This window comes from Gymnogyps californianus, chromosome 4 (genome assembly GCF_018139145.2).
Source record: "Gymnogyps californianus isolate 813 chromosome 4, ASM1813914v2, whole genome shotgun sequence".
In the NCBI taxonomy this organism is placed as follows: Eukaryota; Metazoa; Chordata; class Aves; order Accipitriformes; family Cathartidae; genus Gymnogyps; species Gymnogyps californianus.
The window spans coordinates 44,647,409-44,663,268 of record NC_059474.1 but is presented as its reverse complement, the minus strand read 5'-3'; the positions used below and the strand labels follow the sequence as shown (position 1 = coordinate 44,663,268).

Genomic DNA, 15,860 nt, shown 5'->3' with positions numbered 1-15,860 from the left:
TTACTATTTCTCCAGTGGGTGAGTGATTGCTATGCTATCATGAGAGCTTAAGAGGTTTTTTTAATTAAAAAAAAGAGTAAAAATCCCCTAACAAACCCTGATGAGAGAGAGCAGGCTACTGACTGTTCATTTTAACCTCAATAATGAAAACATCCAACCTTGAAAGAAGTGGAGAGGCCTGATTTTGCAATGTTATTGACAATGGGAGTTTGGCCTTTGATTTCCATGAGAACAAAATCCAGCCGTGAAGATACTTGTGTCTCCATACTCTGTGGCTTAACTAGTGCCTGATTCCTGCCCAGGTAGTGTTCCCCTAGACTTTGGTAGAGCCTTCTGTGCAAAGAGGAACAGCAGAGCTACTATGGCCACTTCAACACTAATTTTCCAGGAGAAGTCTAGAAGAGTAGCCTGAAATGAAACATTTCATTCCTTTTTACTAAGAATTTTGATATGTCATTTTCTTTGTAAACTGAAGCAAAAAGGTGTTGGGATATCTAAATCTTTGGGTCTTCTGTGTCCGCTAAACTCAGACAAAACTTCGGAGTGAAAACTGAGCTGGGGATTTCTGAGCTAGAAACTCAGCTTGCGTTGGAGTGATTTGCCTGTGCATTGGCTTTGTTGATTTGTACCAGATAACTTTGAACACATGTACCAGTTTTATTGTTTGCTTTCCACTTAATATTCAATTACAATCTCTGAATGAATTTTAAATTTTTACCTGGAATGAGTAGGAATCTCTCAAAGCATTAGGACAGCTTAGGTGGTAGCCTAACTCTGCTCCTGTTACAGTAAAGGGGGTACTAGAAGAAGAAAATAATTAAGCTCAAAATAATTTAAGCAGCGATCACCTGCTTAAACTTAGAGTTGTTATTCCCAGTCTTCACAGGAGCAGCATGTTTCCTCTGCTGTGGTACCACAGGTACCAGGGACTGGGTTTAAGGTAAAATGTTGACATTTCTGAATATAACTGAAAAGCAAAAATTTCCCTTTGTGTGAAGCTTTCCACAGACTTTGAATTGGAAACATTAAAAGACCCTTGACAAAACAGAGTTTGCATAATTTGAAAAAAACTGAATATAAACAAAATATTGAGAGGTTTAATAGTTAATTTTTGTTTCAATTCAGTCCAAAAATTATCTTAATGAAATATTAAGTATTAACTATAAAAACATGGACATATTTAACTTCAGCTTCTTTTTCCTTAGGAAAATGCTATAAAAAAAAGTCTTTCCATTGTTTTGATGAAATGCTTTGATTCTGACTAAATTGCACATGCCAAAGGCACATTTTTCCATTGGAAAAAACTTGTTGGAAAGTTTTAATTATTTCCTCCTTTTGGATCTTATTTTAAGTTAGACTGCAAATTCTCCAAGTGAGCCCTTTCTTTTTCTCATCTATTTGTACAGAAGTTAGTAGACAGAAATCCTAGTTCTAACCAGGATCTATGATCCTAATACGGTTATAAAAATTATATTTATAAAATAATAAAAAGCTAATAAAAAATGGAGAGGCAACAATATACTTTGGACCATACAGCATGAATCTGTTTTTGTTTTTTTTTTCTCCCAAGTGTAGGAATCAGCTGGCAAGCTGTGACTTTTGAATGAAACCTCCGTGGTAATGTTTGCCACAGGCTGACTTAAAAGAACAAAAATAATTTGGCGAAAACAGTTCTGTTTTTTCTATGTCTAGTGCTAAGGAAAATAACTAAACATTGCTTAGTTCAAGTGAAAATTTTCTTGGAAGCTTTAGTCCGAAAAGCTCTGTCTGGAAACTGAAACGTGGTATGTAAGTTATCTGTTGTATCAGTGACCTTTTGCTATCCATATGATAATGCACTCGGTTAGCAGTGGTATAAGCTATTGAAAAGCCATTTGTATTGCTTTAGGAAAAGTATTTCATTGTATATCCTTATCAGAGTTCAGAATTTATCAAGAGAAACTCTCTGAAGACCTTGTCTGCATGGCACCTGCTCCAGTTTGGAGCTAAGGTGGTGTTTCTCTGCCTTTGCACCTCTGGGTTGCTGTGGGCTGTTCTGGGTCCTGCGAGGGGGCGTGAGAGTAGCTCAGTGTCCTGTGGGCATCTACAGGTTAGGCTCGCATCCCTGCCTGATCTCCCTGGGTTGAACGGAGGCAAAATAAAAGAGGACTTGCCACAAGTTTATAGAGAAAGGAGGAGAACTGGAGCAACATGACTGGGAATAGAGATACAAAATAGGTGAGAGCAGGTACTGGAGCTGTGTTTGGTGTAGAAAGGAGTGCATGGCTTTAGCAGAACAGTGGCGAGGGAAGGAAAAAGGAGAGAGTAGAGGACAGCTGCACAAAGCGAGAGAGGCTGTGCTCTCCTAGATGCTGCCTTGGACAGTACCTCATCAGACCAAGAGCTCTGACCTAGGAAGGGCTGATTTTTCTTTCTAATAAATTGCTAAAGTTGCTGTTGCCCTATAGAGCTTATTATGGTGTCCCCAGGTGTGCTGCATCAATTTCTTTGCCTGTATCATTCACCCACAGGAACTTCTACCTTCTGTAAAAGACAGCACTACATGGTGGGCCAGCAGCAGTCTTCATTGGTTCCTCAGTATGCAAGGATAATATATGGGTGGCTCTCTTGTGTGAGTATAGGTTGCTTTTGCATGTGTTTTTCTGAACACCTGGGTTATTTCAGTAGGAAGGCTGAATGTCTGGTGGCAGAAAAGTCTGGTAGCAGCCCTTGTCTCAAACTGGAAGTAAGGATGAACCCTCCATTCATGTTCTGTCCTTCCCTCTTCTCAAACCTCAGGATTTCCTCATCAGCCTCAGGGAAGGTGGCAATCCTCCATTCAGGTTTTGAGCTGGAGAGAGCAGATGATGTACAGGAATATTTGACACTTGCTTCTGTCTCTTAATACACTTTGCTGTGAGGTTTTTCTCACCATTACCTGCCTTAGTAGTTACTTTTTTCTGTGGAGCAGGGGCACAGAGAAAATAGCTCCCCCAACAGCATCTTTGTGCTAAATCTGAGACCATGATGCCTGTTATACTTGCTTTGTATTAGTTGTCATCTGTAATTAGTTGATCCGTGTAGGTTTTTCAGAGAGCAGTAAACAAAGGCAGAGAGGTCATTCTTCTGTGTTCAGGAAAGGCCCTTTTTGCCACCAGACCCTGGGGAAAAACAAGCCTGTACATAAAATCCATGCTATTTTTAATACTAGTCTTTTCCCTATCCGTATGTAATTAATGATTTCACTTATGCACAAGAACGCCAAATTAAATTTGCACAGACAGCTTTAATTTTGGCATTTCCTTAGCTGTTGAGTGCATAACTTTTCAACATCAATAATGTTTTTTTAATGTTCTTTTTGTGTGGAACATCTATTTGGAAATATAAATGAGAAGAGCAGATAGCAATGAATTACTAGCTAGCCACATGCCTGTTCTGCTTGTTCTGTCATTACAGTCACCTGAGTCTAATCAGATTCGCGTTGTTACAAAAATAGCATTTCAAAGCAGCTTACATTGCTGTACTATTAGACTATTGTTTAAGTGTCTTTTTATTTTCAGATAACTCTCAAATCACTCTTGGCAATCAATTAATTAATTCCTAACTTGAATTACCCTTCATGTTACCAGTTTTGGAAGCAACGTTAGGTAAATTTTTTTAGGATTTTATATGACACGTGTAGGAGGCACGTGTTCTCCCTATTACACACAAGGCTCAAGTTCATCCTGTCCTGCTAAAAGTTACTGTCTATATGTGTAGAAACTGAACTAGCTTAGTGCTGTAGCTTGTAATTCAAAGTCTAAGTAATTCTGATGCCTGGATGCCAGGGGTACACCCTGCACTCCACTTTCTTTGTGAAGGTTGGAGTTCCTTTTTTTGACAGCTGAAGAAATTAATTTTGTCCCATATTCTAAGCTTATTTATGTGAGTACTAACATAGAGACACTGTAGTCCTTCAGAACAGTAGAGCGGTGCGACAGAGGAGTGTTCATGTTGCTCAGTTTCAAAGAGAAGTCTTACTTGTGGTCATCAGTGAAGAGCATGAATCTCAGTTATATCTGAGGTCTGCTAAGCCTTTCTGATCTTCAGAGAGTGGTCCCTGTTAAAATATAGGAAAGTTAGTTTTGTGCTATCCTTTGTTAAAACGAGAGACTTTGGGAGTGGGGTGGTGTGCATGCGTGTGATGTATGCCATGTGCATAACAAGAAGGAATAGGGCAGAGAGCTTGACCAGTGACAGCAAAGTTGCCGCAATGTTGAACAGATCTTTTGAAATGTATTGATTTCTTGGATATTGCACCTAATAGCCATATTGAACAGGCAGGTAAAGAGTGCAAATTGTATGTAGCCAGCCTGATGCTCTCCAGATTACAGATGTAGTAGGCCACAGTTTATATGTAGGCTATCTTCACCCCATTCTCCTTCCCAGAGATTCAGATCATCACCTGCAGCTCAGTGATGCAAGCTGAATTTTTTCAGGAGCAACACATATAAACTGTGGCCTAGGCCAGCGGTTGGGAAACAGACTATAGGATATGGACATTGTGCACAAAACTGGAAAATATATTGCTTCTTTATTCTGTCCTTGAGAAACTAGAGCACCCCTGAGTATCAAGTTGCTTTGGGAGGTGGGGGGGAGGGAGAAATTTCCAGAGAATTGGAGCAGTAATGGTCAAGAGTTGTTGGCACCACAGTGAAATTACATCATGCCCTTTGGCTCCCAGTTCTTCTCTTCATGGATCCTTTCTTTCCTGTAGAAGAAAGGCAAAAATCAAGAAAAACAACATTATCTAGCGTCTGGAACAGATGCCTGGCAGTCAGCACTGCTGTCAGGATTTTACTCATGACTCCACTGCTCTCTCACTGTGTACTGCTGAATGGTCCATCTTGAATTCTGCCTGGTGGGACATCAGAGCCGTCCCTCCAAGGAGCACCTTTGCCTTCTGTGTCCTCATTTTTCAGCCATCTAAAAAAGGCTTAGAAATAAAAATGTTCTTTTAGGAATCTGAAAAGTCCCTGTTCCTATCAGTAGTTAGGACTCTCATTGCCTGGTTGGCAGAAAATAGGTTCACCCTAATGTGTTGGCAAAATCCCACCTGACTCAATCTCTTTGCTGCCCTCGGTGTTCCCTTTTGGATATGACATCAGCTCTCTGGACATTTCTGGACCGGTGAACAACACTGGTGCTTCGGTCAAGAGACTGCATTAGGTCTCATATAAAGCTTGCATGGGGGAACATAGAGCTGAATGAATTAGGTGTGTTTGAAGCACTTTTAAATCCCTCAGTGACCTCCATGGGGATGATCAAAATGCTTGGTAGACTTTTTCTTTTCAGTCCTTCGTTTGAGAATCCACTGACTCTGCTAGCTAGATAGACTGGGAAGGCAAGCACTAATTCTACATCACCTTCTACAAAGAATATATTTATAACCCTCCTGGGGACAGCCATAATCCCCCTCCAGCTGGTTGATTCAGTTACAAAACTGGAACCACTTTGGTTATCAGTTGACTGATTTGAGAAAATAGCCAATACTTCCACGTAGTAAGAGAAAGGGCTCAGAAGTGTAAAAAACTACATCTTTCCCATTCCAAGTGATGATGTTACTGTATATATTTTTAAATTCCTATGATTAAAGTTGCATTAATAATGATGTTTCTCTTAACGTATTGATTATTGATTTTGCAGAGGCATTGAGTGGGTGGGAAATACCCCAATCCATGGAAAAAATTCTGTGTAAATGAAGCTTATAGGAAGTTTGCTTTTGTATTTTTTTTTTTTGGTGGAAAATCATAAATATTTGGAATCTATGCCAAGAAGCCTAACAAAGAATATTCCTTAGCTAACAGATGCTTTTCTTGTAAAATGTTACTAAGTTGAAACCCTATATTTTCAGAACACTCCCCCCTCCCCGTTTTTGACCAGTCTTTATAAACCTCTTTTTCGAAGGCATTTTGTCATGTTTCATCTGCTTTATAATTAATTGTCATTCTTCTTGGTTTACAAAGTGGTCACCTTTTACTTTCATCTGGAAATATTTTAGCCATAATTGGAAATAATTTTCTGTTCCTGAAGAGAAAAAAAAAAAGTAATTTATATGTCAGTTATCCAAAAACATGTGTGAGGTAGGAGTATAGAGGCCAGGTGCAATGTCAGGTAGAAGCATACAGGCCAGGTGTTAACTTTCTAACTTTCTTGGGAAGAAAATGGTTTTGGGAATTAATTGTCTTGTTGGTTTCTCTGATTTAATGCTTCTGATTTCAGAACTAAGCTGATTAAATGGAACTGCACCAACTGTATTTATAACTATTCTTTTCTTAACAGCCCCAGCATCTCACATGCCCTGCTTTACTCTATTTACTTCAGAACAATGCAAAATGCATCACTAACTCTCTTTTCTCGCTTTGCAGGAATGCAGGATTTCAATTACCTCAGCAGCAACTGCTTTGAAATCACAGTGGAGCTTAGCTGTGAAAAATTCCCACCTGAAGAAACTCTGAAGGGCTACTGGGAGGACAACAAGAACTCCCTTATCAATTACATCGAGCAGGTAACAACAGAGGATGGCAAAACTCTAGTTATTGTACATAAAACTTCTAAACTTTATGCTGTGTGAACATCTAATTCAAAATTTCATATTAATCGAATTGGTGCTCAGTAATTCTTGTATGTCTCTAAGGTGATAAATCCTGTGTGCCCTTTCTAACTATGTGGAAGAAGAGGGGAAAAGAAAGAAGATGTTATAGTATGGAATTCACTCACGTTACTTAAGCTGTTACAGACATTTAATTTAAATGATTTGTGTCGGCTTTCTCAATGAAAAGAAATACACATCACCAGAGTGTATAATCCATTCCCCCAGCACTGATGTGTATACTAAGAGAGATGGATTGCCCTCTACAGATATGAAAGTGTGCGTACAGGCGTGGGATGAATCACTCTGGATGCACAGGGAGCCTAGATGGCTGGGTTAGACTGTAGCTGCCTGGCAGTTCACTGTAACGTTGGGGGACATCTCTGATCCTGGTTTTGTAGATAGTCCACTGCTCTCTGATTGCATGAGCTGCTGATATTCAACGTAGAGCTATCATTGTGACGATTCCATTAGAAATTGTACAAAATCTGGTTAGAAGTGTAAAGCGTAGTCATGGGCTTAGATAATCTTGTGCTAATGGCTTGTTAGAAGTTAAGACTCCTGAAATAGATCTATGTGTGTGTTTGCGTTCTTTTTGTTGTTGTTGCTTTTGTTGCTGCTGTTGTTGTTTTGTGTTGTGTTTTTTTTTTTTAATCATTTCATGCCAATGTAACAGGCTGCACTGAAATGATGGTTCCAAGCAGTATGGGATTATCGAATTTCTGAAACCTGGATGTTGTAGTTAAAGGTCACAAAAATATCTGATACCATTAATGGTTGCACACCTGGGATTGTGAAATCAGAAACATACTTTTTAGCAGAGCTTGTCAATTAATACATTCATTTCTTTAAGAACTTATTTGTGCAGAAATCCTTTAGTTAGCCAGAAATCTGAAATATTTGAATATGTGAAATGTTTGAGTTATACCGTTCTGTTAGTAAGTGGTATGTAGACTGAGGAAAAAGCTGTACCCGCCCTGCAGGTTTTTACCCATTTATTATGGGATCCATCTCAAATTGTTCAGCTCCTTTGCACATGGGTTAATTTTCTCTGACTCATGGAAAACTATGGTGTCACTGCGTTTTCAAAATTACTAATGTGTAAGAGATTATTTTGCCAACTTCCTTTGCTCCTGCAGAGCTGCTGGCTTTATCCTTGAAGTTCAGATGGTCTATCTGGCATTGGTTTTTATCCTCGTACAGGATAAGAGGTCCAGCTCTATGCTCCAGCTCCCCTGTGATTGCTGAGGACGGTGCAAATATGTACTTTCTGCTTTTCTAAGCCTATCTGTGTCAGGCTTCTCCCACAGTGTAAATTAGAGGAATCTAGTGAACTAAATTATAGCAGCTGAATACACCATATAGGTTCATAAAGGGGAACATCAAAATCTCAAAATAGAATTTGTGATCCACAAGTCTTTTCAAATATCACAGAATCAGAGAGAAGCCTGAACTCCACAGTACTTCCCCGCTTAATTTCCAGGCTCCCAATGAGATGCATCTCTGCACAGGTTCAAAACATCCCGTTCTCCCCAGCACTGAGAGCTCCCTATGTCATGCTGTGAAAAGGTAGTTGATCCTCAGCCTCTTGCCTCTGAGGAGCTGAGTCTGCTTTCAGACCATGCTTAAAAAAAAGAAGCAGGACTGGTCTCTCCACACACTGCCGTCAAATCAGTGCTTTAATTTCATATATGCTGGTAACAGACAGATTAGGTACTGCTGGTGCTGTTGCCTGGACTATGTTGCCTAAGAGGCAAGAAGGAACGAGGACATGACCCACCATCACCTTTCTCTCACAGGCCATGTGGGGAGTGTTGTGACTCCATGTGGTCCCAGCTCAAAGACCTGGATGTTTTGGGTGCGCAATAGAGAGCTCAAGCATCTCACACAGGGATTGCCCATCAAAGTCCAAGTGCCTGCATTTAACCTTGTTAATGTTTCACTTTTAAGCAGTTATGTCCATTATCAGCCCTAAATTCTTACAGTTGATGAAAATTTAAATTTAAAAAAAGGGTTTTTTTAGGCTGCCTTTCAAAGCTTAATCCCCAGTGACAAAGACTTTCAAGTCAGTGTTCACATATGTTATGATTTGCTGCATATTTCTGAGAAATGCTTGCATTGCACAGAGAAATTAGTATAACTACCAGTTAAATTATTTTTCCTCTTCACTGTTCCATTATGATGTTTAGTAATTATCCTTGATAGTTGTCAGCATGTAGACTGTGAGATTCATAACGTGCATCGTTAGATATATTAATAGATATTTCACTGACGAAAATGCCATCTTTTCTTAAGAATTTTCCAGTGATTTCCCATGTGTTGCTGACTTTATTTATTTATTTTAGATTCATCGAGGAGTGAAGGGGTTTGTTAAAGATCTTCAGGGCAATCCAATAGCAAATGCTACAATTTCTGTGGAGGGTATAAGCCATGACGTTACATCAGGTGAGTGTTCTACCACAGCAAAACAAGAAGTGCTGGAATATACTGCTTCTCCCTCTGCTTGGCGACCTGGAGCCATTTCAGATCTTATTAGCTGAAGCTTTAAGGGAGCAAAATTTTGAAGCCAGGAAAGCATGTTGTGCCTCAAGAAGCAAGTTGCCTGCAGGATTTTATTAATCTTTCTCTTGTATTTTGCTCTCAAAGTAGCTGGAGACTGGTTGCTGGGACTTCATGGGTCTCTGGCGTGAATTGGTTCTGGTGGCTCTTGGTTATTTGTGTTTAGTTTGTCTTCTGATTCGTGGTGCAAGTAGTGTTTCACAGCTCTGCCAGGATTTAAAGTCCTGTCAGCAGTGCCATTTTGAGTTTGAAGGCTAAATTGTAGTCCAAAAGTGTTATATTACTTACAATGCGATCATACCTTTTGGTATGTAAATTCTTGCCAGATTTTCAGTTTACATAACTTCCTTCTGCGAAGATAAATTCTCTCTGCTGTTTACAATTATGTGACTTTTTTTTTTTAGAAGGGTGGTTCTAAAAGAGGAGAGTATCATGTTGGTGTTCATAGAAAATTGTGTGTCACCTCTTTGGTGGTGTTGTGCTTTATTCTAGGAATGAATTCAAAGGTTGCTCGCGCAGTGCCAACTTGCAGTGTTCCCTGTAGACCTATGCCTTTTTATTCTGAATGACAATTTTTTTTTGTTTGCACAACGTGCTAATTAGAAAAACAATAATAAAATGTCATTGCTCTATGCATGAGCTTGCATTATGGTCATTTTCTCAATGATATGTCTCACTATACTGTTACAGAGATGCAGAATACTATGAAACAGGACTGGTAGACCCTTCAGTTGGCTTCGATTTGTGTTTGTTCTCACATCACCTGCAAAGAGGCCAGCATTTCTGCCAAGCAGGAGAACAGTCTGTGATAACATTAGCCACCTTCTTTCACTGTATGTAAGAAGGCAAAAAGTATAGAGGCTGGAAATAAATTTTCAAGGATAATAAAAAGGGAATAAGCTGTGCAAAGAAGTATTTTGAGGTATGAGAGAGTGATGCATACAGTACTACAGCTCATGCTTCTACAGTACAAAAAAGCATCTAATCATGAATCCTCTCACATCATTGTGTGTGTATACGCCTAGAAGTCATGTATTGTCAAAACAGTGAGGAAAACAAGTAGCTGAATTTTAGCACATTCAAAAAGAAGGATAAATATTCTTTGGCTTTTTTTTCCCTGCTCCTTTGTTTGTGAGTTAAAATTCAGCTTTGTTCCAGTGCCAGGAATTAGAATAGATCATTATCGTAGCTCTGCAGCAGTATTTTTTTCCTTTCTGTTTTATGAAGAGAAAAGTCTAGGAACAACTGGACTGACTACTGACATTTTTTGACCGTGCAAATTGCAGACATTTAAGTAATATTTCCCTCTGTGTGCTGTGTAGCTGCAGATGTGCTGAAAAAGCATTTAAGGAACTGGCAGTAAGAGCATGGCCAAGTCTTTTAAATGACACTGCTAACGGACCTTTAGAACAGCCTTGCAATGTTTTCTGGAGATAGAGAAATTCGGAGTATTAGCCTGTGACAAATTAGATAATTACCCACTGCTGGTGCAGGGAGGATCTGAGTCTTTGTGAAAATGGTAGAGGGTCATTTCTAGAGAAGAGAATCATGCGTTTTTATTCTGTGACTGAAAAAGATGATCTGCAGTAACACTCAGTGCAGTAGGAGCCTTTCTTTGACCTGAGTGGATCAAACTTTCATTTCTTTGTTTAGCTAAACAGAAGAAAAAAGCCCTAGACATTGCCTGGGCACTGAAACATGTAGATAATGATGCTTCAGAGGTGATACATGTGGAATATTCTAGGAAATGATGATTTACAGCTTTCTCTGCAAGATAAATTGAGAAACGTGGTCCTATTTATTTAAATTTTATGAGAATAAAATGTATTTACATTTGGATTTTCAGAATAGTGAGGGACATTAAAAACGCACATTGCATTGCAAACTGAAACTCAGACACTTAACAGGAGCTGTACATTGGCCGGGGGTGCTTCTAAAGTAGAATAATGTCCCATATTGTCCTTTTCTTCAGTGTGCTGGAGAGCCTTCAGCCTCAGCAGGCAAAATCTTTCATGGAAGCTACAGCACAACTTCAGAGTTTAAATCTGTGTTCTGGTTACCTGAAAAGAAGAAAGTCTGTAATATTATATTTACACAGCCCTTACAGAAGAATCCTTTCACACAGACAAAAGGAAAGGGCTGACAGGAATACAAGACTCTGACAAGACACACAGTCCCTTCTACTTAGCTGTGTGATTAGTTTTATACATGTTTATTTGGATTTTTTTCTTCTTCTTCTCTACAGCCAAAGATGGTGATTACTGGAGATTGCTTGTGCCTGGAAATTACAAACTTACAGCCTCAGCACCAGGCTATCTAGCAATAACTAAAAAGGTGGCTGTGCCCTTTAGCCCTGCGGTTGTGGTAAGTGCTCAGATGTGTCTTGATTTATCGTCTCTTTCTTTTTTCCTTCATGGTATACGTGTAAGCAGGAGGTGATTTTTCAGAATATTTCAGAATATGCTAATTTAGAAGACAGTCTGGAAAGCTACTCTTCTAGTACTTGCTGGACAAGCCACTGAGAGTAATCTCATTGTAAACTCATTTCATCTCCTGCTGGTCTTATTTAAAATGAAAAGACACAGAGAAGGCTAATATTGAGATACTTAAACTTTTTTTATTGGTTGATGTGTGATAGCCGATCAGATAGAAGATTACAGAATATCTTTAAATAGTGCAACATAAAAAGTAAGAGATGTGGAGGTTTTCATTGAGACCCGATATTTTTAATCTAAATTACCAAGTGACTACCTGCATAGGTTAAAACCAGTGTTCAGCTCTGTGCAGAAAGATAGTGATGGAGGGCTTCTTTGTGTAGATACCCAACATGTATGATGATTAAGACCTGGGCTGCATCTAAGAGCTCAGAAGCGTTTTTAATTCATCCTCTGTACAGGTGTGGGTTCCACTCTTAACAATTAAAATAAATGCTTATTTGTCTAGTATGTATCATATGCTAGGATATACTACAGTAGCACATCTTATCTACACTAATGAGCCATGTGTCAGAAAAGCTCCCTGGATCTTATTGATGGCATAAAATGGAATACGTGTTTTGATATGCTGGGGGTCTGCATTGCTAGGTGTTAGACAGCAATATGCTGATGATACTTTTTATTATATGCTAGATGATTTATGTGGCTGGCTGTTATTCAATTTTAATTTCATTGGCCCATATTTTTTCAAAATTTTAGACGAGTCAAAGACTGTACAGGTGTCTGGTTTCTTTTGGAAATTTTGCTCACCTATATGCATTTTTAGATAAGTTTATTGTACTGATATGCTAGTATTGCATGTATTTAAATCAGCCTTGAGATACTTTGGAATAAACCTAGCCTAAAATGGAAGGTAGTTCCCTAAGCCCCATCGCTGTGTTAAACAATTTCTTTCAATAAATGACTCTTAAAAGCCTACAATTCTCCCTTTCTACAAATCTTACTGATGTTTTTGATTGTTTCTCTTACTCAGGTTGATTTTGAGCTGGAGTCATTGTCTGAAAGAAAAGAGGAGGAGAAAGAAGAGTTGATGGAATGGTGGAAGATGATGTCAGAAACACTAAATTTTTAAATGAAGATTTTGGCTTTACAGCTTTTAATCTATTATATGTTGACTTAGTATAATGTACTGTGGAAAGTCCCTATATTCTAGATTTTGTGCACTTCACAATAATTAACTTTGAATTTTTCAGTCATCTTTTGATTAATATGATTACAAATAACTACTGGCTTCCTTGCTAGATAAATAAGTTATTAATTTTCTTTCATATTGTTTTAGAACATTTACTCCTATATACAAATCAGAAAAAAAATGAATGTCTCTGCAGCCTGTATGGAAGTACAATCTGTTGTGTATTATTTGCAAGTTCAGAATATGTAGGTTAACTCTTGATTTTAAAAAAGAAATATGCTGTAGTCAATTCCCAATACTGCCAGAATATTTGACAGTGCATAGTAGTAGACAGTGCTCTTTACCGAGTTCTATAATGGATGTTATTGAAAAGATTTATAATAACAGTGTGTGGTGTAATAATGTTTTACCAGGATTAAAATTCAGTATAACATTTTGTATGTCTTTGGTGTTGGGGCTATTTAAATATGTAAGAACTGTAAGCTGACTTCATTTTAGTAAGCAGAAGGAATTTGCGTAACCTCTTTTATTAAAGATGGTGTGGAATGAATTCAGGAAATAGCAGGGCTTTATTCCTTAAACTGTTAACGATATTTCAAGATCAGGTTTTAATTATTTCTCATTACTTATTAACCAAATTAAAAATTCTGAATGGGCGAAGAAGAAGAGCTTGTGTATCTTGTTAATATGCTGCTTGTGTTTGTTTTACAGCAAGAAAAAAAACTTGTTTCAGGTGATATCTGTTTTAATTAGATAACTACCTTTTCAACGATCTTTACATGTGTCAGTGGTGTTTAGATAATCAGCCAAAAGTTCATATGTTCACTGAAAGCTACCAGAACATTACCATTTAGACAATGAACTGGAAGTCTACTGAGGACATGCATTTAGTCTCACAACCCAAGAATGGTTTTGTTTCCAACTTTGTTTCTTCTGCTGGTTAGTCTTATCTAAAACTAGAAGCAAGACAGATAAGTGAAAATTTTTTCAGTGTGGTGAAATTTTCCCAAAATACTTGAAGATGATACAAAAAGCAACTTTGATTTAAAAAGATCCTTCTTCCCCCTGTTTTTTTTAGTATACTTGAATTAACTTGCTTTAGTACTTTGTCTAAGATGAGTGAAATTTGCAGAGTCAGAGAATACATATGAACTGTAGTGGGTGCCATTTGGTATAATTCTGAAACCACTGCTGGTGTGCTACTTGATAGCAGCTAAGCATCTCATCTGTTTGAAAGCTTACACACTACTGCTGGTCTATTTTAATTCAAGATCAGATGTTCAATATAGATTTCCTTCCTCTCTTTCTTTAGTATCACTGTCTGTGTTTTCATTAGCATATTATTTCAGTTGATGCTGTAGGAGTTCAGTACCGTTCAGAACCAACCAACAATGCACTATCATGCTCCTGCCGTAAGTGAAAAACCACATGTTCAGGTGTGGGATCCAAATTTAGCTCTTTGGGGTATTTAAAAATCTACTGAAAATACTGTTTTCTGAGAATTTTAAATTCTTTAATTAAAATAGCACTTGATCCTTTAAAGTAGCAGGCTTAAGTTTTGACACACATTGATAAAGTGAACAGCAATAAAAAGGCATAAACTTTCTCTCTCTGATCAAGTTTGCTATGTAACCTGTAGCTCATTTGGGTAGTAGGTATTTAATTCCAAACTTCAGGGGAACTTTACTTGCTGTAAGTTGTTATGCAGTGATGAATCTCCATTGCGAGGAGGAACCCCTGTGGCAAACGAAGAATCTTATCTGAACATGTCTTGATAACAACTTGTGGCTAGCTGTGCACAAGAGTGTGCGTAAAGGATGCCCAGTTACACCAACTTGGGTGTTTATGACAATTTGAAAGGCTAAGACAGGTAGCACAAAACACACTCTGTGTCTGGAAGTAACGATACTGTTTTCAACTGAACCAGGTTAAAATCAAAGCAAACAGTATAAAAATGAATTATAACAAGAGACTGCTGGCATGTAGGCAAATGGCTACAGGAGTGTTTCTGATCTGTAAACTAATGTAATAAGGCAAGTGTATATTTGTACAGAACCCCTTGCTCTGCCCCTTCCAAACCTAACAATTTCAATCCAAATGATATTACTGCATGGTGTGATGCCTGTCATGCATCCGGTCTTCCTGTGTGGTGGATTGTGTGGCATAGTTAGTGCAGACATTACATGAAAGTGATCTCATAACAGATTTCTAATCCATATTTGTGTTAGGTGTGTGAAATCCTCTGGTCTACTGTTTCATACATTTGCGATTAAATGTGGTGTCCCTTAAATGATCTCTTTGTTTTGCTCTAGATGACTGCTTGCTATTACCGTGCTGAGAACAGGTTAAAGTGATTAAATGTTACAACACCAGAACCACTGCCACTGTTCTTGCTGTAGGTAAACATCCTTAAGAACAGCGTAGCCAGGACTCTCAATAAATTAATTTGTTATGTAGCTTTCCTAGCTGAACTGAGCTGTGCAGTAGGACTGTGTATGTTTAAATGGAAGATTAAAATGTTGTGTGATGCTGAGCTTTTGGTTAAAAAGACACATGCTGTACTATTGTACAATAAATCTACAGGTTTATTTAAAATGTAAAATGTGTGAGTAATTTACAGGTTCAAAATGTGACCTCTTTGGCTGTGCATGTCTGCAAAGTATGCCATAAACCTCCTCAGTGAGGTGTGTGTGCCAATTAATCTGCTGTTTGAACAGAGAAACGGGACTGGGATTAGTGCCGGTATCCCATTGAGAGCCATCCATAGCCCCTTAACTTTGTGCCAGTACATCCTCCTTTTGGAGTATACATCTTTCTGAGCGCTTTTCCCATGCAGGTTTTCAAGTAAAGTCATGGATAAGAATGAGATGCTCTTCATCTATGTACGGTCGGTGGGGACAAGGCATACACTTTTGTGTGTTTCTCCCTTCCACAGTATTTACAAGTCTATTCTTTTTCCATATCAGTCCTTAGGATTAGAAAGTACAGCATGCAGTGTGCTTGCAAACCTGTGTTAGTACGCATTCCTTATAACTACAGTGACCAGGATTATAATAACGAAGTA

The 15,860-nt window shown here is 38.3% G+C and overlaps 1 protein-coding gene across 1 annotated transcript in view; it reads left to right on the top strand.

Moving 5' to 3' along the window:
* Nucleotides 1–15,384, top strand: part of CPE (carboxypeptidase E) — a 59,988-nt gene extending 44,604 nt beyond the window's left edge. The window contains exons 6-9 of the mRNA XM_050895557.1: nt 6,387–6,526; nt 8,956–9,055; nt 11,415–11,533; nt 12,638–15,384. Coding sequence (XP_050751514.1) covers nt 6,387–6,526; nt 8,956–9,055; nt 11,415–11,533; nt 12,638–12,736 — 458 coding nt within the window. The 3' untranslated portion in view covers nt 12,737–15,384. The remainder of the gene's footprint in view (nt 1–6,386; nt 6,527–8,955; nt 9,056–11,414; nt 11,534–12,637) is intronic.
* The last annotated feature ends 476 nt before the right edge of the window (nt 15,385–15,860 follow it).